The 23,443-nt window shown below is 38.0% G+C and overlaps 1 protein-coding gene across 1 annotated transcript in view; it reads right to left on the minus strand.

Moving 5' to 3' along the window:
• Window positions 1–19,154: 19,154 nt before the first annotated feature.
• The window catches only part of spock3 (SPARC (osteonectin), cwcv and kazal like domains proteoglycan 3), a 106,138-nt gene continuing 101,849 nt past the window's right edge, over window positions 19,155–23,443 (minus strand). Inside the window, exons 10-11 of the mRNA XM_088917703.1 lie at window positions 22,902–23,039; window positions 19,155–21,793 (exon numbers count right to left, since the gene is read on the minus strand). Of these exons, the coding sequence (XP_088773829.1) occupies window positions 21,630–21,793; window positions 22,902–23,039 (302 nt within the window). The 3' untranslated portion in view covers window positions 19,155–21,629. The remainder of the gene's footprint in view (window positions 21,794–22,901; window positions 23,040–23,443) is intronic.

The raw sequence follows: 23,443 nt of genomic DNA on the forward strand, positions 1-23,443 counted from the left end.
TTGGAAGGCAGTCCTGCGCAAATGTGCCGGTCACCCTTGGCAACAGTGGGACACGGGCTGCTTCCAGCCCAGACATGTCAAAAAAGAACAACATTTTTTAAATAATAGCATGAATAGTATAAAAAGAACTGAATAGCCTCTTAATATTCATAACAAAAATTGTTCTAACATGCTGGCACTAAAGACAAAGATAATTTTGACCTGACAAAGCATACTATTCAACTCTCATAAAGATCAATGTACTTGTAAATAAGCTTCTAATTGCTTTTTCCAGAGTGACAAACCAGGAAAATTCTAACGTACTGAATAATTTCTCACATAAAATCAACATAAAAAGGAAATCGTTTTAACTCAGGATATGACAGATTATTTTAATGATTGTAGAAAGAAGCAGAGACAACAGGCTTATCTATCAGCAGCATTGCTTTGGAAATAATCCATACCCATTATGGTGTCTGTCAGGTTAAATATTCTTTTAGAAACCTGCTTTAAATAGGACTTATAAGTACTATTTAATTTTTGAAAACCTCTAATAAGGTGTCTTACTAAGGATTCAACTTTAATATCAAAGATGCAATAGGATTCAGTAGGAATTTAAGAAGCTACATTTTGCTTGATGTACTGTACATGTTGAAATGATAAGAAACAGAGACTGGAGCCGAGAGGAACATAATCTTTTTTCAGAAATATAAAAAAAAGTCCAGCAAAGTTAAGTATCACAAGGAGTCCATCAATTTCTCAAAAATATTTGACAGTATACACCAAATGAACCAAAATATAAGAAAGATTGCAAATGAAGAGAGGCCATTTGGCACATCTATCTCTTTCTTTTCTTGTAGCTAATTGACCCAGCTGGGGATGTCTTCCAGCCATTTCTTGATAAAAGTGATGGTATCAGTGTCCCACGACATTCATATGAAGAGGTACAATAGAAGTAATTGTTACAGATATAAATATACTCTTTACATATCCTGATCTGATGTCAAAGGTACTGGTACTCAATATAGTTTTTGACAATCAGTAGCGGAGCATGAACAGGAGCACACAAATGAAAGCACAAGAAATGAATCCCAGATTGAAGAAGAAGGATTTAAGGTGTTCTTGCCATATTAAAATAAGCAAGTTTAAGGTATTACATGGGCATGAATATTGCTTTAACCCTGAATGACCTGGAAGCATGGTATGGTTCTCATTAAATGCCTCTAATCTGATTTCTCTTGCCTTGGCTCCATTCTCTGCTGTCTTTCATTTTCTCTGGTGTAATCTAGAAATTGTCTGTCTGCTTTTAAAAAAGTCAGCTTCATTTCTGTTTATCCTTTGTTCTTTCATTTGACTATATTTTCACAAAAGCCTCAATGTATATGGGCAACAAAGCAATATTGGGTGTTCTTTCTTCTTTTTATGTCATATATCACCCAACTCATTATGTGTAATTCCACCCAGGATGGAATGGAGGAACTGATATTCTACCATCTCCAATTTGGCTGTTTCATGGAGCAGAGGAACAGCCCCTCTTTAAATGATAACCACTTTGTAAATGTTTATGGGGGAGAAGCTGGGGGAGAACTCCTCTCCTTCTTCTGTTATTCAATTTTTCTCTTCCTATTAAAACCCAACCCATACTAGTACGCAGATCTAGTTTTGAGTTCAAGTCTATTGACTTATAAGCAACAGACCTCCAAATGGCTTTCATGCTTAACTCTTCATCATCTTCAGATGTCCATCAACTCCCTCAGGACTTTGACGACTCTCCTCCTTGCTCCTTTTCTGTTGTTTTGCTGCACCAACACCCCGGAATTCACTTTTACACACCCCCTCTCCAGTCACTGATATTTCTGTATTACACTGTTGTAACCACCATTGCACCACACAAAATATGCCGACTCGTCTTTTTTATAATGACTGGCCTCTCTCCAAGCCCCTCAAATCCCTCTGTGATTCCACATCAGTCTGACACTTTAGGTCTTCTTTCACTTATGCAATTCCACCTCCGCAGAACTAGTTCTTCCTTCTTCTCTCGCAGTGACAGTTTCTCTGATTTCTACAAAATGGTCAGCTCCTGCTGCTTCTCTTGCCTCGACACAGTGAGAAAAGCAGAGCTGCAGAGACTGATATCATCTCAACAAATTTATCAGATTCCTGAAACACTTTCTTGTTCTGTAACAGACATTTATGACTTCCCTTTAGCTCTGCCTCCAACTCCTGTCCCTCCCATCTCCTATCTTTCTCCTTTCTGCTCCTGTATCAGATTTCGCCCTAAGCATAGCTACAGCCTCAGACGCTTTGACTACCATTCATTGTCACATCTTTGCTCCTCATCTGTGCCACCATATTCTTGAAGGTAAAGACATCAATCTTGTGTCTCTCATCTTAGCCAGTTCTGATTTTATTGATCACTGTGTAATGGACCGCGTTGACCTTGCTATAATTCTAAAATGCTTAATCCTTGGTGAATTCATTTTAGCCTTCTCTATTATCTTCTCTAGAGATGTCATATGCTCTATCTACCCTCTCAGGCACCAAGAATTGGACCATTACATATACTATTTTACTGATCTTTCTGTTTGTTATGGGGATTTTTTATTTTATGAGTACTGCAAAGTCTTTTCAGAAAAAAGCAGGATCTCTGCTTCTCCCTCTACTTCTTTTTTTCCATGGCATCCCTCACCCAGACCTTTCTATATTCTGCTCCCTAATTCTTTCTTCATCCTTGAACAAATATGGATAGCCGATAACTTCTGATCTAAGGAAATTTGAAATAATTATAACCTTTTCTCCTGTTCAGCTTAATTTGTCATTTCTGCAGTGATGTCCAATCCAGACTCATCTGCCCTGCTGCTCTGAAATGACTATCAGCCCTCCTCCAGGTGCAAACACCTATCAGTTTTCCCATCCCCATATTCCTGTCTTTCTTCTAATGTCTTTGCCATTTGACCCTCTTGCACTCATTTTAACCAATCCCAACACTCTATTTTCTTCCCTTGGCATTCCCTTGTGCCCTCAGAACCTCATTGGATACAGTTAAATGTGAAGTCCACCTTCCTCCTGACAAGCTGTCTCACATCTGTTTCCTCATCAATCGCTTTCAGATTTTGTATTCCATCTCTGAAGGCAGTTTACTTTCCATGCTGGAACATTTCAGTTATGCTATTGGTGTTCTGATCCTCATGATTTTTCTCTCTTCATTGATGCTTCTGCTGTGTAAGCCTGAATTTCAATGCCCAGTGGTTTTGTAGTTCCTGGCCCTCTCAAAACCAAGAGCTCTCTCCCCATGTATGATCCTCTGCCCTTCTGGAAATATACCCTATTGTTGCTACCACCCACCTATGGGGCCACCAGTGGATGGGAAAGTCAGTTCTATTTCATTGTGATAACAAATCTACAATCTTCATTATCAATAAAGAAAAATCCTCCTCCACTTTAACGGCCTTAACGGCCTTTGTCATTTCACCTGGATTTCCCTTATCCATAACTTCGCCGGCAGTGCTCAACATATCCCAGGAGTTTCTAATGCTAATGCTCTTTCTCATTTGTAGATATCCAGATTCTGCTACCTGATCCCCACCACAATTCCTTCCTTTCTTAATTTTCCAGAGTTCCACCATCACCTATTCAACTAGCATCAATTCTTTCCAACTGGCTTCAATCACCATGCTCCTACATGTCTGCTGCCTTATCTCTGTCTACCAACGCAGCCTACTCTCCTGTCTGGACAGCATACACCACCTTCTGTGCATTAGACTGGCAGCCTTCTGCCCCCATTCAACCTCACATTTCTTGTCACTTTTATCTCTTATTCTAGAGACACTCTTCATATCTCCCCAATGTTATAAGATATTATTTCTATGGGATTCAGTTCAACCTCAGGCTCCATTATGCTCTATCCTGTGTTCTGTTCCTTCAATCTGGCTCACTCTTTGTGGAATCCATAATTCAACACCTCCAATCATGTCTTCAAGGAAGTCTGTCTCTTCCAACATCCTCCTCATCTCATCTTTCATCCTGTGACAAGGTTGTTGCATCCCCTGCGAAGATGCACTTCTGGAAGATGCAGAATTCACCACTTCCTCTATCTCAGGTTTTCGACTCTGGACCTGTCTAACATCCCATACTCCTACTTCACCTTTTTTACACGCTCATCCAAAACTGATCCTCTTTGCTGATGACCTTTCATCCAGCTTTCCAAAATTCTCTCCCCATTGTGACCTTAGTCTGCACTTTCCAAGTACCTGCCTTTTTGAGCCTTTACAATAATCTTTGCTTCTTTCCCCCTCTCCATCAGCTGTGACCAAGCACTGGTTCTCCCAGTGCTTGTCAATTTTAATCTCCAAGGCTGGTCTCATCCGTTTTACACTCCTCACTCCTTTAGAATTGGAGCAGCCAGCTGTGCTGCCTGAGCTAACTTGAGTATCCAATTTACAAAAGCACTAGGCAATTGGTTTTCCTCCTCAGTTAACCTGTACACTCATACTGCTCCCTTGGACATTTCAGCTGCTCACTTATTTATCAATAGTCTGCCTGGAGTGAGGGTGTCTGTTTCACCTGGACCACCAGAGGTTTTCCCCTAGACTGGCATAAATTGGTTTCTTCTTCTCCACTGTGTAGTCGGGCTTACACTTAGCCTCAACACCTTCTTTTTCCTGTTTCTTTTCTTGTTTTCTTTAATTTTATGCATTGACTCACTATTTGTTTTCCTCACGGGTGTTGGGAAGTATTGGCCCGAGGGTCCATCTTTGAGGGGTAAGTGAAGCTAACCACTGTTCTCAGCACCTCTATCCTCAGTCCCCTGATGGCCGAGACCAATCATGAAGCAGCACCTCCCAAAGTAACTCTTGGCGAGTCAGGGGGGATCTATCTCTTCTTTTCGATTCTCTGAGGGCCTAGTCCAGTCTTGAGGCAGTGCTCCCCAAGCTTCCAAATGAGTCAGGGTAGGCTTCCTCTTCCGTCTCTGTCCATGAGGTCCTGGCTCCCATTCGTGAGGCAGAGCCTCTCAAGTGACTCTCAGTAACTCAGGGGTGTTTATGTTTTTCAGCTCTGGAGGCTACCAAGCCAGCCAATCCATAAAGACCATTTGGGTTCCCAGTGTGGTCCAAGTGTTCCTTTTCTATACTTTACTAATCCTACTGCTCCTCATGAAACTTCTTTTATCTTCTGCCTGTTTCCATCTATTCACTTACTCTCTTACTTGCATTTCTGTTCTGAATATTCTTTTAGGAGATGTAAACATTCATCTTTCTAAGTATATTGCTGGCTTCCTTTCTCTGCTACACTCTCTTTTCAGCCTGCCCCCTCACCTCCCACACACAGAGAAAGACAGCTGGACTTAATGTTTTTTATGTTTTGGTATCCTTGTTCTCTCAAACATCCTATTAAGATGTAGTGCCCATTCACATACAGTAAGGAGTTCAAGTAATTATAGACTAATGCTGTATGTATGACTTCTATAAAATGTAAGGTTATGAAAATAATTATTAGAACTAAAGTAGACGATCTGCTTTATAGAAATTTAATTCTAGGAAATAGTCAACATTTTTAATAAAGAAAGATCTTGCCTAACCATTACAATTTGCAATGGTTACTATCCATTACTAGACGTTATGGCCTTTGTACAACATTATTTGAAACAAAAAAATGTCATGTGGTTTAATTAGATTTTCAGAAGGCTTTCAATAACATTCCTCATGAAAGGTTAATCATTGCGTTACAGGCTATAAGCAAACAGGAAAATGTGTGTGTTCAAATTAAATAGAGAGTACAGAAAAGTGACCAGGACTCAGACTGGGCTGTTGTAATTAGTGGAATACCAAGGGGATCTGTACTAGGACTGCTGCTTTTTCTGTTATTTATCAGTGATCTAGATTCTGATATAGTTTGTAAAGTAGTCAAGCTTAAAGTACTAAAATAGAAAGATTAGCAAACACTATAGAAGCAGCAAATTAAAAAATAATATTTAGATAAAATTCAAAGCTGGGCAAGCAACTGGCAGATGGCATTTAATGTGAAACCATAAATAAAAAAAACAGTCTGATATTGTACAATACACCAGCAAGATCATCTTTAGAATACTGAGTACCATTTTTGTCACCACATTACAATAAGACATTTACTGCTCTTGAATCAGTACAGAAAGATAAATATATGCTCTATTTTGAAGGAATGTCCTACACTGATTCACTACACTAACAGAGAACACTACAGGTGGAGCTGATCTGAGTATTCATAACCCTCAAAGGGACTGAAAAAGTCCACCCAGGATCAACAGTGTAGTATGAACCAGAGGACAAATGAAGAGTCTGTGGGATTGCATTTAAGAGTCTGGGAGTATGGAACATGATATTCAGCCCTCAAATTCATTCTCTTATTTCAGACACCTTTTCCAACGTAGAAAAGACTTTAGAAAGACAAATAAAGAAGTTGAGTCATCAGTGTGTGAGATAGATACTGTACATAAGATACATGCACGATGAAGAAAATAAAGAAAAACATAACAATTTGTCATGCAAATTAAACAGGTTAATAGCCATGGGAATAAAGGATAGCTTAGTTCTATTGCACTTAAATCTAAGTAGTCTAAATGGGCTCCTTGATGGAAGGAGATCAGATTCACTGCGCAAAGGGTTGTCATGAGAGTAAGTGTTATATTAAATTCCACAATATTGTTTGGTATAGATATCTGCCAGCTGTAGCTTTTGTGGACTGATAACACTGCTGGCTACCTTCCTGCTTAGTCTGTTTTTATTGTGTGTATTAAGGTTACCAAACAACACTATCACAGTGAATGTTAGAACAGATTCAATGAAGTCCTGTTGAATAAAGTCATCATTATCCTACACACATTAACAGAGCAGGATTTTCTCAGAAAGAACTATCACTGTTGGATCTTCTTACACATGGCTTCATCAAAGGTTAGTTTTGAATCAACAAAAGTGCCAATATATTTGTAACTGCTGACATTTTCACTTTCTTGCTTCTGAACGACGGTTGATTTTTACAGAAAATAATGTGTGGTTGCTTTTTATAATCAATGGCCATATCTGGTTTTTGACACATTAAATTGAAGGAAGGAGTTGTACTTCTGCACTTCCTCTCTTTCACCTCTCTAACTTCACAAATATCCAGCTAAAACCCACAAATCATGTTCGGATGCAGTCAGACTAAAATCAGTCTTTGTGCATCTGTTTTATCCTACCTTCCTTTACCTTTATTTCCATCTCTTGACTTCCTTATCTCTATTATCTTTGTTTCTATCACCCTCTTTCCATGGAATAACTTGATATGATTCATGATCTATCCCTGTCACGATGTGTCTTTCAGGACCCTATGCAGACGGCTGAATCTGAAAGGAAGTGAAACAAACACGGGGGAGAGAAGATTAGGGTCGGGGCTGGTAGAAGAACAGGGGGGCATGTCGACGGTGCACTGGTGCTCGGGGGGTGTGGTCATGCGACAATCCAGAGGGAGTCTGTAGGGAGATCCGGAGTAAGCAAAAGTCCAGAGCCGGGTAATCCAATCCAAGAAGGAGACGTCAAAAGTTAAAAACCGGAGCGGGATCAGGTGAAGGGTCGGGGAGTTAAAAAAGGGATAACGGTGACAGGCGCTCCAAGCCCTGGACTCGCCTGGGTCAGGGCGCCAATAGGAGGGCAATGCTCTCAAGCCGCGGGCGTAGGGTGACTTGGTGGTAGGCGGGCCTCCGGGCGTCCGTCTTCATGTACTGAGCCAGGAATGGTGGGAGCTTCTGGCTTTTGTAGGGAAGGCCTGGATCAGAGGGCAGGATCACAAAATCAACTAAAATGTGAAAGAGCCGGAGTGCCCTTGAGGGGGATGAATTACAATCGTGACAAATCGTCCCTTTCCTTTTCTTATTTTCGTGCTGAGATTCTCACATTTCTTTTAAAATAGCATTTATAGAGAGCCTCTGTACTTTAGTTTTCCACTCTCCCCAGCTCATCCATCTCTCTGCCGTTTTATGTGATCCTCTCTATACCTGTTTTCCCACCGCCAAGTTTAGCTTGGTACTGCATAGATATACAATAGATCTATAACACAACTGTTGAAGACTATGTTGCTCATGTTCTGTGTGTATTTATTAGGAAGGCAGTTATCCAATGCTGAAGAACAAACAGCAATAAAACATAGTCTCTAGAATAGATCAGTTTAAGAAAAAAAAAGGACTACTCAAAACCTTATAAGATTTTTTACTGCTAAAGAATCACATTCACTCACAAACACATTTGAAATGTTTGTTAATCTATACGGATATGGTAAAACACCAATCATTTTTAAGAAAATGCAGTGAAACAGAAACTCCAAAATACAAAATACTCCATACAATAATAAAAGAAGCACAAATTCAAGATTTAAATAAAAAAAAGGATAAGAAACAGTCTGAAGAACTGCTTGACTTGATGTGTTTTTGAGAGAATAGGAAAGATACTGTAGATGCACTGAGTTGTTTTTTATGTTTAAAAAGATATGAAGCATCTAACTGATGCCTTAAACTGCCACATGGTATATTGTAATTTGCTTAATTTACTCTTCTACATACTGTATACAGTAATAATTTACAGTTCTACATTTTTACTAATGTATTGCAGTCAGATCTACACCTTGTTACCATTACATTGATGCCAGTCAATACTGACAGTACTGACTTCTGCATAACATAACTTACTGTAGCACCACTGTAGTTCTCTCTTAATCAAACTCACTTGAACTCTTATCCCCTTTTTCTATTGATGCATAGCAGCATAAGATTATTTATTGTCTGGCTGTATAGAAAAGCAGAAAGAAAATGGTGTCATCCACCCACATTCAATAACCAATGATGTTCTCTTTGTTCTGTCATTATGCAACATGCATAATAATATTTGCCATTTTTTCCTTTGATTCAGTTAAATAAACCAAGTGTAATCCTACAAGTGAAATCGTGTTCAAAAAGCAAACTTACTGTTCGGTTCAGTTTACCAATTCAATATGTACTGTAAACAACCACAGTCCACTTTGTCTGGGAATTGGCTGTAATGTGTCGGATGTCACAAAATCATACAGGGGTCAGTGACGTTAAGTAACAAGTATGACCACCATGTCCCCTGATGAAAGACTTCAGGTCAATGAGGCACTGACCATCACAGATGTCTCACAGGTGCTGGCGGGAGAGCTTTCCAATGTGCTGCAAGGCCCATATCAACTCTGCAACAGTCTGTCATGAAAGATGTAACCCACAAGTGTTCAGCTACAGTAGGTTCATATCAAGTGACTGCAAAGGTTCGTCAAACACTCAAACATGGTGTTCATGAATGAATGGTGACAAAAGTGATTAATATATATATATTGAATGAATCCACTTAAGAGAATGTCACTGAATTTTTATTTTAGTAAAATGTTGACATTTCTACTGCTCTCCTACCTTCAGTCATATCTGTCTCTATCCACCTTCTTGTCTTCCCCTTACAGTCTTTCAGTTATAAGCTATTAGATATTATTTTTCCCTTTGCTCTTCTGCCACTCGTGTCTATTTACTTTCTTCCACGGCACGTCTGTGGAGAAACCAACAAAACTAAGGGCTGAATCATCCCTATTGACCTTTCAGCACCATCTCAGAAATGATCTGTTTAGAACACTGTTTTGAACCTGTGTTTCTAGTCTTGACTACTGTGAAACCATTTGTTATCAGCACTACATGTTCAGCATCTACAAAAGCAATTTCATGGTTTTACTGTACTGTTTATAGTACTTCATAGCATGTACATGAAACTATTACGTAATATCAAATCTAAACAGTTACAACCACATTGTCAAACTGTAATTGTAACTTTTGATCTTTAATACAGTATGTACAGCATGTAATTAGTTTCTTGCTACAGTATTCAAAGAAAGATAACACAGTTACATTTTTCAGTCAGGTTCTAGATATATTTCAATATTGTTGATTATGTTATCTTTGATTTGATATCATATAAACTATTATATTATTAATTAAAACAGCATATGATCACTGTGAAACAAAAACAAAGATAAATCAAGGTTCTCATTAGAACAAATGTGATTTATTGAAGAGGAGTTACCTGTAGCATTAATTGCTTTTTAACATTAGACAGTTGATTAGCACTAAATAGAGTTTGTAATTATGTTTCTTTTTATATCCCCACATCAGCAAAGGATGAAGACTACAGAAGTGTCTTCTCATACAGACTTATATGACTTCACAGATTCACAAGATCTTACATAGCAGTCTGAGGATACCTTTCTGCAATCTAGTTCTGCCTATCGTAGTGGCCCTGGGCCAATTCTTACTGTGTTGTAAGGGGAATATCAGTCACAGCTGGCTAATGGAATAGCATAGGCTTCAATTGGTGATTTATGGACAGGGATTTATGGGATTATGAACCCTAGTACTTTCCTTCCATCACCTAGTACAAGCAGGCTCTGTAATGAAGTGTAACTGAAGTGTAACTTTGGCTCCAGGGATTAGCCTGTTTTTGGCCTCCTTTGTGCATCAGCAAACATGACTTCAAAGGAGTTATCAAGTCAACACCTACTGTACCATCTTTGGTGTATCATTGTCTAGCTCACTATGCCTAAAGATATTTTGGCAGTGGTTCGGTTCATGTGCCTCAGCATTACTCATGCTGTCCCCTACACAAATAGGTCTGTTATACTTCCTTAACTCATCAATCTCTCTCTTTGCAGTTTGCACACAACTTATTTTCTTCTCAGCCAGAGCCAATACCAGCTGCAGATATTGTACAGTGTGCTGTCTTCACTACGCAGAGTTTCTGAGATACTGGGTCATGGAGAGTGTCACAAAGCCTTTACATTCCAGAAAAGAAAATACTAACATGAGTTAACAGAAGAACGTAGATAACATGAAGTTATGCTATACTGCTGTGCAGAAGTCTAAAATATCTTAGACTCAGCCAGGGTTTACTATATATAGTATTATGATCATCCTTCTGCCTAAAAAAGGAAAAACACTTACAGAAAAAAATCACTGCAAAATATCTTATGACTTTCACAATCCAGCAGGACTTTGCTTTATGGTCTGTTGGTTTAATGAAGTTAAAAGTTTACAAAGTTCACCAATTTTGAAGGAAAAGTTTGTCTGTGTGTGTCCACTACTTGGGTGTTGCGTAATTGACTGTATAGATTGTTTTATCTTTATTTAGCTGTGTTGCTCCACAACTCATTCCATGACTAAATCTTAGACGCTTTTATTGGTAGCTTTAGTTTTGTATGTAATGTTTTGTGTTATTTCTTCTAGAATCTGTTTAATTTATTCTATGCTGCCTGATGCTTTGAAGATGCTGGAATCCTACCCAGCCATGATTGGACTGGTTCGTTTTTGCCTTTACTCTGGCCTGCTTCCTGACTTATGGTCTGCTGCAAGCCTCTTCCCCAGAATGAACCACCCTGAGGTGCTGTGAGTGCTACCAGTTCTCCCTGCTTGTATACCATTCGGGCTCCACTGCCAGTATTGTTATGCACAGAGTCACTTATGTATGCTCAATTAATTGCATTTATTTTTGTACATGGCATGGGTTCACTTTTTACACAGCACAGATGTGTCCACAATCAGCTGGCAGCTTCCTGCCCCAGTGCATGATGGGGCGTTGTCTCCTAAAACATCATGTTGTCTGCTTGCTTTTACCCACCATTTACTACCCTTAATAAGGGTCTACTCTCTGCTCAAGGAGGAAATGGACAGAAAGTGGCTCAAAAAGAGATACCTGAACATCATCTACTCTTTTGAGCCCCTGAGCAAGGCCCTTAACCCGAACTGCTCCAGGGGTGCCGTGTAAATGCGCTTTGATCCCAAGCTTCTCTCCCTGTCTGTGTGTCTGTGCCTCATGGAGAGAAAGCTGGGATATGTGAAAAGACAAATTCCTAATACAAGAAATTGTATATGGCCAATAAAATGATCTTATCTTATTAATTAAACATTAAGATCTGGAATTTATTTTTCTCTCATTAAAACAGCCAAACCTAGACTACATCCTGCTTAGTAATTCTAACAGCTGATCTGTGATATTGTCTTTTTTGGTAAAGGTTCTAGAACATGCTGTTGACCTTCAGTTAAGGTAATATGAACCTTTGGAGTGTGGGTACACAATGATACAGCTATTGAAACAGGCATTGGAAGCTTATGAGTGATTTACAGATAACTGCTGTCTCTTCATGTTTCATCCATTCTTGTCAATGCTGCTTTTGATATTGTTGATCATGCAATCTATATTACAGAAGGTTGTTGGTTCGGAAATTGTTTTGTCATGGTTAAATCACATCTGATAGAAAACAGTTTATTCAAATTGAATATGGCTTCTCTTAAAAAAAAAGTGGTCACATTTAATATCCTAACGAGATTGTTCTTGGTCCTGTTATTTTTTGTATCTATATGTTATTATTGTGTCAGATTTTTCATAATATGGCATGAGTTCTCATTTCTATGCTTATACTGTAACACCCCAAATTATAGTATGTTTGGATTTAAAATGTTTTGAAACCTGACATTAAAAACCCCCAAAAATGTATGTGCTATAAGGCCACTGTATGTTTCTAGATGTGTCAATTTGCTAGGCGAATCCTGGGCTCTGTCTGACACTTCGATAAGTTGAATCTTTATATCTCTAAAAATATCTTCAGTGCATCTCACAAGTGTCATTAGAAAAAGAAACAGCTTTAAGCAAGTGGAGTTGCAAATTTTTTTCCCATGCATACGACACATTGTACAGTAACTGCAGCTGGGGGATATAGCATTTTTCCTGTAGTGTGTCTTTTCAGATTTATCTGTGAAGTACGGAACTGCATAGGGTTATTGAGATGCTTTTGTAGGTATTCATTCATTACATTCATAGGTCCATTCATTACATCTTCTTGTCCATTGTCTTCCTGGTCTCCAAAAAAACTAATCTGGCTTGTCAGAATGTGTAGCATGTTTAGCGAGCAAATTCCTCTTTAGCTATAGGAGATTCATGCAGTCTTGAGTTGGTAACTCGAAACATAAGACATAAGGGAGGTACTGGTAACCTTCAATAAGCGAAAAGATAAAACATACTGATTAATTTTGTTGTAATACTGTCTTGAACTTTCTGTGTCAAGGCCATACCTTTCCACTTCAGTGCAGTGGCCTGCGTTTTAAAGACGTGATCAGAAGTTGATGCACTATTCATCCCTCGTTGTTTCTTCAGGCATTTTATTAACTTTTACTTTAATGAGCCAATGATCCATTTCATTAAAATGTCAAGCAAACTCTATAATACATATGTATGAGTGTGGCTGATACTTTTATGTAGATACAATATCTTACACCAAGTGGTGCAGAGACCTAAATGATAGTACAATGTACAAGCATAAATCTGTCAAATACTGTACATACAGTGGCAGTATCTACAGCCTTAATGCATTCGGTTTTAATATGATTATTCTAATATACTTTTTTTTCTCATAAAAACATTATATGATGATTCACAGAGCAGTTGTAATTCAATGTGGAAACCTTTACTGGTGGGTCTAAACAGTCGCAAAGAAAATGATTCTTAAACTCTGACTAGAACCCGTTATGGGTACATTATGTTGCTGGCTGATTGTGTTTTTATTGATATAGTTAATTTTGAGTGATCTTGTCTCTGCTTTCCTGTCCAAAGCATATTTTAAACCAAATGGTTAAAAATGATGAACAATTTCATGTAAAAAGTGAAAGTAAAATTTAGCAACTGGAAAAATACGTCATGTGTCTATATAGACGCATTTAAACTGCAGTAATTTTCAATCCTTCTACATTCTGTGAGCTTTTTAAATGACATTTATTTTAAGGTGACTTATTCGGTAAGTAACATCATAAATACTTCTTCATTACTTAGTTTTTTATTTGATTATTACAGGCTGCATTGTTTATTTACTGAATGTTAAGGTTAATTTTTCTTAAAAGACTAATGTTTTGTATTTTTTTCACAATAATCTTGCTTCACGGTTTTATATTTTATACACAAAACACAGGATACAGAAAAGATAAATATCATGCTGATTTATTATGTGTAATAACATGTAGCAAGTGTAAGACGATGGATGATGAACAATGGCTGAAAGAACTCTGAGGGAAATGTTCAGCTGTCTGTGTTTCTGACAAGTGATTCTATTATGTCCTGCATGCAACAAGCTTGCACACTGTACATTGCAACACTCCATCATGGTTGCTGGTTTCTTAAGAAGCACATTAAAATGCTTCTTATTCCTAAATTAACATTTAGGAAATTGTATTCTAAAGTAAAAAGTTCTATAAATTATTTAGATGTGTTAAATCAAAAATGTGCAAACCAGTTGCAGATACTGTATATGCGCTTACATTTTAAAAAGTGCATGATGTTCATCTATGTCAACTCAGGTGCTCTATCTCTGTCACGCCCTCTACAGCCAGAGGGTGCTCCTACTCTGTTCTGTCTCTTGTTTCCGGTGCTTTGCTGTCCTTCCGGTGTCTCTCTCTCTCTGGGGCTATATATGTCAGGGTCTTTCATTTGCCTTCGCTCAGCATTGACGTTCGGATGTCCTGAAACGTCCGCTACCTGAGGGTATAGGTTTCTATACGGCATTTCCTGAACAACTGAGCCCGGGCTAACTCCCGTCTTGTCACTACCCATAGGGTCTCTTACACTCTCCTGCCATTCTACGGTTTGTCCCTTCCGACATCTGTGACAGAATGCTGAGCCCTTTTTGACCCCGTGAGCAGCGCCTTTTGTTTTTTCTGCAGTTTTTTCTTTTTCTCTGGGTTTCTTTTTTCAGTTCTTCTATTCTAATCGTGGGATGCTACTCCTGACTTCCGTGTCTGTGAGCGGGTCATTCTGTGTTATGCCGTCCTGACATACACTCCTGAATACCTGGCTTTCCTTGGGTTGTCTCTCCCGGCATCCGTGATTGAATGTTGAGCTGGCTCTCCTATCCTTAACACTGGATATCACTCCAGTCTTCCGTGCCTGTGAGCGGATCCTGTGCCTGGCTTTCCTCGGGTAGATCACTCCGATATCAGTGATAGGATGTTGAGCTTTTTTCCTCTCCCTTTCTAATTGCTGGATATCACTCCAGTCATCCGTGTCTGTGAACGGGTCCTGTGCTTGGCTTTCCTTGGGTTGTCCACTCCGATATTAGCGTTAGTCTAGTGAGCTTTTTGCCGTTCCTCCATTCTTTTCACTTGATATCTCTCTGGACATCCGTGCCTGTGAGCGGACTACGGTCTGGCTTTCCTCAGGTTGTCCAATCCGATATCAGTGTTAGAATGTGAACGTGCCTATTGCCCAGTCTGCGGTATTTTTCCCCGGGTTTTTTGTTTTTAATCTTGATTTTTTTTGCTTGGTGTTTTGATTTTCCACTTCCTGGTTTCCCCTTCTACCTCGTCCCCCTGTCCCGTGTGTCTTGGAACTTTTGGTTCCTATCTGTTTTTTGTAGTTTGTCACCCTGTTCTCCCAGGTTTATGTTTGTTGTGGTTTGTGCTTGTGTACTTGTCTTTTTTGTTTTAAGCCTCCGGAGGTTAAACAAAGGTTTTTACCCTGGAGGAAGGGGCAGCTCTCAGCCATGGACTCCCGGAGGTTTCCTTTCAGTTAAATTAGGTTTTTCCTCCCCCCAGCTCATTTATTTGTATGGGCGTCAGGAGCCGCCAATTAAGCGGGGGGGGGGGGGTACTGTCACGCCCTCTGCAGCCAGAGGGTGCTCCTACTCTGTCCTTTCTCTTGTTTCCGGTGCTTTGCTTTCCTTCCGGTTTCTCTCTCTTTCTGGGGCTATATATGTCAGGGTCTTTCATTTGCCTTCGCTCAGGATTGATGTTTGGATGTCCTGAAACCCACCTAGCACCAGGTTGCCCCACGTCCGCTACCTGAGGGGATAGGTTTTTATACGGCATTTCCTGAACAGCTGAGCCCGGGCTAACTCCTGTCTCGCCGCTACACATAGGGTCTCTTACGCTCTCCTGCCATTCTACAGTTCGTCCCTTCCGACATCCGTGACAATCTCTATATATTTTAAAATTTCAGAGAAACAACTTTTCTAACCTATCCAAGCTTACTTTCTGGAAGTCATCAAAGTATTTTTGTATTTTACATCCTAAATCAAGATGGTAGTGTATCTTTTATTGGTGTATCTATTATGACCTGATAATTTCTCCAAATATTTTCTTTGCAGAGTACTGTAACACCAGGTAACATACTGTACTGTATGTTGCTCTAACTTTAATAATAACGGTACTGCATTCATATAAATTACTGTAGTTACACTGCTGTCAGTGGTCAGTAATATGAAATCTAAGGTAAAAATATAGCATTTTCTCGAATTAAGGTAACTGAAACAGTCAAAATGAATTATTTTTCATTTTTTAAAGCAGAACATCCCAGACTGAGATATTAGAGAATGATGAGTTATATGTACAATGATTTTACAAGGTATACGTTTTCCAATAAATGAATAACTGATGATGTCACGCCCTCTACAGTTAGAGAGCGCTTCTACTCTGTCCTGTTCCAAGTTTCCTTGTGCTTTGCTTGTCCTTCCGGTGTGTCTTTGTGTGGGGCTATTTATTTCTGGGTCACCCTTTCCTCCTCGCTCGGCATTGAGGGATCGGATGTCTTGAGGCCCGCCTAGCACCAGGTCGTCTTCTCCGCGGCCTGAGGGCATAGGTTTCTACTCAACATCGTCTGAGCCCAGGCTAACCCCATTTTGCCGCTACGCATAGGATATTTTTTGCTCTCTTGGCCATTCCACGGCATGCCCTTTCCGGGATCCGTGACAGAATGCTGAGCCATACTTTGCGTTTTTGTTTTCCCGCATCACTTTGGGCCTTTTTTTTTCAGTTCTCCTAATCTAATCACTGGATGCCACTCCCGACAGCCGTGCCTGTGAGCGGGTCATTCAGTGGTATGCCTTCCTGACATCCGCGCTCAAATACCTGGCTTTCTTCTGGAAGTCACTCCCAGCATCCGTGACAGAATGTTGAACTTATTTTTTGCCCTGTGTGCGGTGCTTTTCTATTTTTGTTCGTGGGTTTTTTTTTTGTTGTTACTTTTTTTTTACACTTGGTGTTTGGTTTTCTCACTTCCTGGTTTCCGTGTTCCCTGGTCTACTTGACCCCTGTTTCCCTGGACTCTTGGTTCTTATCTGTTGTGAATCTTTCTCGTGTGGTTTATTGTCCTAGTCTCCCAGGTTTTTTTTGTTGTGTGTGCTTTTGTATGTGTTTTTTGTCTCGCTCTCCCGGAGCCCTGCCCGGCCCCCCCTTCCTCTACTCAATAAAGTAGAGGAATACCCTGGAGGAGGGGGTAGCTCTCATCCATGGATTCCCAGAGGTTTCCTTTCAGTTAAATGAAGTTTTTCCTTATCCCCCCAGTGCTGTGCAGCTCATTTGTTTTTTGGGTGTCAGGAGCCGCCCGTGAAGGGGGGGTGGGGGGGGTACTGTTATGCCCTCTACAGCTAGAGGGCACTCCTACTCTGTCATCCCTTGTTTCCTTGTGCTTTGCTTGTCCTTCCAGTGTGTCTTTGTGTGGGGCTACAGTATTTATTTCCGGGTCACCCTTTCTTCCTTGCTCAGCATTGAGGGATCGGATGTCTTGAGACCTGCCTAGCACCAGGTCATATCCTCTGCGGCCTGAGGGCATAGTTTTCTACCAGACAACGCCTGACCTCCTGAGCCTGGGCTAACCCCCATTTTGCTGCTACGCATAGGGTCTTTTTTGCTCTCCTGCCCATTCCACAGCATGCCCTTTCCAACATCAGTGACAGACGATATACACAGTTTTCTTTTTCCTGTGTATTACAGGAAGTGGAAATGAAAAACAGGAGCTAAGGGAGTTATCATATTTTTTATTTTTGAAAGGAGGAATGCTGGGGGCAGCTAAAGTTTATAAATTGGTTTTGTTTTAAACAATGGAACTTATGAAACATTATTATGTTTCCTGTCGTGCAGTGGGTATCTAAATGTTTTTATTAGTGACAAGTTATAAAGTAATAACATTTAGTTAAATTTCTATTATATTGGGTACTTTGATGAAACTATTTGGTATTTATGAATGTGTAAGAGTATATATTTTTATGAATGTTGAAAACAACATAATGAATAGATATTTATGTGACATTTAGATTTTTAATTTAATAAAAGAACTTCATCTTCAAATTTCTTCACATGTACTGTATTTGTGGGGATTATTTTCTATTATAACAATTATAAAGCTGTGGTCCACATAAGGGTGTATGAATAAAATTAACTAGGCTGCATGTGGGTAACAATGTTGGGGCCCAGAATGTACTGTAGTCATCAAAGAGTCTATTCCGAAGTGCTGGCTGGAACTGCTCTATATAATCTGCAGCTCACAAGATAGAAAATGCAAAACAGCTGCAAATATACAGTAGTAGGTTTTAAAATGTGGAGGTGGACACTAAATGACGAGGTGGACAAAAAGATTAAATAACAAGTTTTTTGACGGAATGTCCTGTAAGACTTAAGTGCTTATTTCACTGTTAAGCATAATGTAATACAACACTCAAGAGGATCAATTTCAAGGAATCATGGAATAAAGGTATAATTAACATTACAGGGAAACCTCTAATTACTAATTTGAAAAAAGAAGACACTACATACTGTACTTACAGTATATGTTTTTGACAGTTAATGCTTTTCAATATATCAGTCAAACCCCATGCCAACTGCATTATCATTATGTTTTAATACTGGGGTATGTGAACATAAAGAATGTTTTTTCTGGATTAGGTTGCCATTACTTTTGTTCAAAAAGTCTTCAGTACAGTTTGCTTTATCAAAGGATCATGGATACATGTGTTCCATATGCAGTGACTAACCATAATTTAAAGCAATTTTAATTCTATACTGAGAAACTAGACATTTTAAGAATTCATTCATAATAAATCCAGACAATCATGAAAATAACACAACATGTTAACTCTATTTTCATATACTTAAATGTTTCGCTTTTGGAAAAAAAAATCTTTGTCCTGCCACGTTTTTTAAAACATGCCATGAAACTGAAGATATTTTCTTACTGCTCAATTTCACAAATAAAACTTTTTTATCAATCATTGGAGTAAATATTTACAATAACATAATATATTGTAGATGACAAAATATGAATATGGTACATGGTAAAAGATAATGCAATGGCACCATTCAGCAATTGGCTAATGTTTTTTTATTTCTGCAAATCATACATACACTATAAAAATGCAATTTCTGAACAACATTTGTACCGAAAAATACTAATAATGAGATAATGATTTTCCTTGTTTAAATGCAAACAAAAAACAATAAAATAAAAAAGAAAGACTCCATTGTTGTAAAAGCCAGTTGTACAATTTACTGTACACAAGCTGAATCATTCAACGGGCACACAAGAACTATAAGCACCCAATTACTGGAGTTACCATGATTATGAAATCGACTACATGCTGGTAAAATTAAAAACAATTACAATAATGTCCTATATATAAATAGCTGTTTTATGCAATATAAGAACTGTATAATGCAGATTATGTACTCAGAACCAAATTAATAGAAAAACATTTCCAGTCGTAGCAATTGAACAGGTTGTGTGCTTTTCTACAGCCTAACATCTAGTCTCATAAAGCATGCTGTCTTCTTTCTATTCCTATATCTTGAAAAGGCACCTTACAGCCTCTATTTATGGAACTAAGAATACATAAATTGAAAAAGATATTTTTATACAACTAAACAAAGGGATTACGTGTTTTCATGTGTGCATTTGTGTTTACTGGAACCTAGATAAGTTACACATTTTAATCATAAAATGATTTAGTATGTTAGGAAAACTGACAGCTAAACTTTAAAAGATATTTAGTTAAAGAAATTTAAAAGTGAGTCAAAATGATATTTCGTGAGTAATAAAATTCTAAGTACCATGATTAAAAAACAATCTATAAATGCCTTATTTTGAAACGTTTATATTGATAAATTTAGGACTGATAAAAATGAGAAAAAGACATTGTCATTATTGAACTATGTATGAGTAATGATCACAAGCACACACTCACACATACTACTTGTACATCTGTATACATGGGATATTTGAATATCACTTAGCTCTGACAATTTTACAACACTACAAAATCAGAAGTGTAAAGAGACTCAATTTTGCTTTGGATATAAGAAGCAGCTACAGACAGATTTCTTTCAACAGTTCTGCTTTCTAATGTTGTGAAACAGCTAATTAATATACATATCTCATTATTCACAGCAACTTCCGATTGCTCTTAAAAACAACTTAAACCTGAAAGGTATTCTTTGTAAGGTCCATGTATCTGGAATATGCCTACAAATGCAGGACCATACCAAGACATTGGGTGCTGTTCTATAGAAAGTAAAACAGAAAATCTGTGTCAAGTTATAACTATATAACTGATATGTCTGAAAAGACATTTTTGTACAGAATTTTTAGATTTAGTGATAGCCACAACACATGGTACAGTACATCTTAAAACTTATCAACACAATGTAAGCCTTTGTAACTTAAAACATATACCTGCCATGCTAAGCAGCTTCAAAATGAAGGAATCACCTCTGCTCTCCTATTAGTTATAGAGAGTATCAAGGTTGCATTTCCTCATTGAGTATTATGTATTACACAGCAACTCATGAGCAATGTCTGATGAGGGAGAACATTCTTTTCAACTTGTAAGTTCATTCGACAAGTTGTATTGTTATGTAAATATATATCGGAAGAAAAATACAGTTCATAATTGGATATATTTTAAGACAAAAATATTTAATTTCGATACCTCTTTAAAAATGTCTTTCTAAACTGTAAATGTAATTTCTATAGAAAACAACACTACAGTACACAGAATTCCACATAAAGTTTGTGGATGAAAAAAACAACATTTTTTACTTATAGTGGAATCGCCTGCAGTATATTGGTCATCATAATCAGTTACTGAAGGATTTCATACTGCCTCCACTCTAAAGTACATCGTTCGCCTTCTGTGTTGATTTTTGTAGTTGTATTAACAATACACAGATTTTTCTTCCTAATATCCACTTAACTGCCCCCCCATTTTGTGGATATAGCACATGAATAGTCTTAACATTAATAGACTTATTTTAATTATAGTAATAAGTGGTTTGTTCCGCTATAATACAAGAACTTAAACAGATAAAGCAGAGAAAACTAGATACAGGTCTTGGAACATAGTAACATAAGGAAGGATAATAATAACATGAATTTGTCACAGGGAAAAAAATATGGGCCCAGACAAAAAATGGAAAAAAAAATCACTATCACGTTTTCAGAAAAAATATCTTCTACATGTATTGTAAACGCAGAGTCTGTGTAATTATGCAGCTCTTCAAGTGAAAGTGTTTTCACTTTTATTTTTGAGCGCCATCTCAAGTATGTCTTCTTGATTTGGTTACGTTAATTTTATGTGTAAGGTGCTCTTAAAGCATGACTACTTGTAGGAATCAAATCTGGAAAGAGGAAAGGGAATATCAGAGTGTCAATGGAAAAGTTAAATAATACAAAGTATACATGTTGATTGCAATCTTTGTGATGTTAGTATGGTAAGTAATCTGAAAGGGACTTTTGCCTTAGAAACGTGCAATTTGAACAAAAAAACAAGCTTGGAAAGGGTTAGGACTATGATATGTATCCTTCTTCGTCGTCTTCATCATCTCCCTCATCTTCATCATCATCCACAATTTCATCTTCATCGTTTAGTATGTCTACCTCCCCATCTTCATCATCAGACAGTTCATGGAAATGTCCACTGCCAAAGTCACCAGAAGCATCCATGTCAACCCCTACAGAAGTATGTCAAAGCAAGAATAAGTTTATTAAACATGAAATACAGTCATCAGTCAGTTGTGCACCATCCAACTGAACTCCATTTTAAAAACTTATAAACCAGTCAATTTAATCCGTCTAAAATTACGGGAAGAAACAGGAGAAGCTGCTGATCAGTGTAACTCTAGTGAATATCATATAATTCAGCAAATCATGTAACAAATGAAAGGTTAATCAATGTAAAGGAATATAAATTAATACTTTTATATAGGTTATTTGTGGAATGGAGGCTTATTATTGAATTCAAATTAATCAAATTAATACTAATTTTGTATAGTTCATTTGGCAGTTTTGTGTTTCGGTTTCTACATTTTAATTTAGATCATATTAAAAATCAAGTGTGGCACAGTGGTGCAGTGGTTAGATTTGCTGCTTTGCTGAGCTGGGGTCCTGGGTTCAATTCTGGACCTGGGGTGTAGTCTGCATGGAGTATGTATGTTCTCCCTGTCTTTGTGTGGGTCTCCCCCAGGTGTACCATTTTCCTCCCACAGGCCAAAGGTTAATTGACTATTCATAATATCATAGTTTTAATAGATTCATTTAATATTTGGCCCTGGTGTGATGTGAGTGTGTGGATGTCTGTGCCCCATGATGGACTGGTATCTCATCCAGGGTGTACCTTGCCATGCACCTGATGTTTCCTGGAAGGCTGTATTGGATAAAGTGGTTAGAAAATGAATGGATGGATTAAAAAACAAATCCAATCATCTTCAGTAGATTCCAATCATTTTCACTTTCATTTCTATGAAGTATTTCAAACTTCATAGAAATGTACCCAAAAATACCTGCACCTACATTTGCTGCTGAAGGTGCTTTCTCTGAATATTGTGTTCCAGGGTTTGAATGCTTATGCAATCAACAAATTTAATCTTTATCTCTTTAATTTTTACTGAATTGTATTGTAACATATCTTACCCTTAGAGGTCTACAGCCTTCAGGTTTTGATTAAAATACTAATGTAAAATACCAATCATTTTGTAATTTCACAAAGAGGAACGTCATATTAACGGCAAAGATCTGTATATCATACCAATGTATTGAAAAGGTTATAAAATATGTACATACCACAGTCTAAAGGTCCATGTGTTCTGGATCCCACTATTTCATTTCCATATCTATCGACACACCAGCACTGACCAATGCTTCCATGACACTGAGTAGATGTATAGTATCCATCATCATCACAGGAAGGTATGTACAACCCTAGGGATAAATAAATATTTGTGTAGTTTTTTATTGTATGTTACAATGCAGACTAGCTTTATGTACTAGCAGAATATTTGATCAATATTCAGCAATAGTTCCATACAGTACATTTAATATATACAGTAATTATTTACATTCTGTGAATTAAAATATATTAGCAGCGCTATATTCTAAGTGCATAACTAACTGAGCACTAAGCATTGGTGACATCTGCACCTTACCCAATGTCAGTGATTTAAGTGTTTTCACAGTAAAAGTCACATATTGCCTACATTTTGTTCTAATACTCCTATAAAGTGATATGGAGTTCATGAAAAGCATGTTACATGCTATGCAGTTCCAATAGGATGGAGAAGTACAGTTGATGTACAGTACCTGTACATTAGCAGTAAGCTAAACTA

Source organism: Atractosteus spatula, chromosome 1 (assembly GCF_055471065.1).
Source record: "Atractosteus spatula isolate fAtrSpa1 chromosome 1, fAtrSpa1.hap1, whole genome shotgun sequence".
In the NCBI taxonomy this organism is placed as follows: domain Eukaryota; kingdom Metazoa; phylum Chordata; class Actinopteri; order Semionotiformes; family Lepisosteidae; genus Atractosteus; species Atractosteus spatula.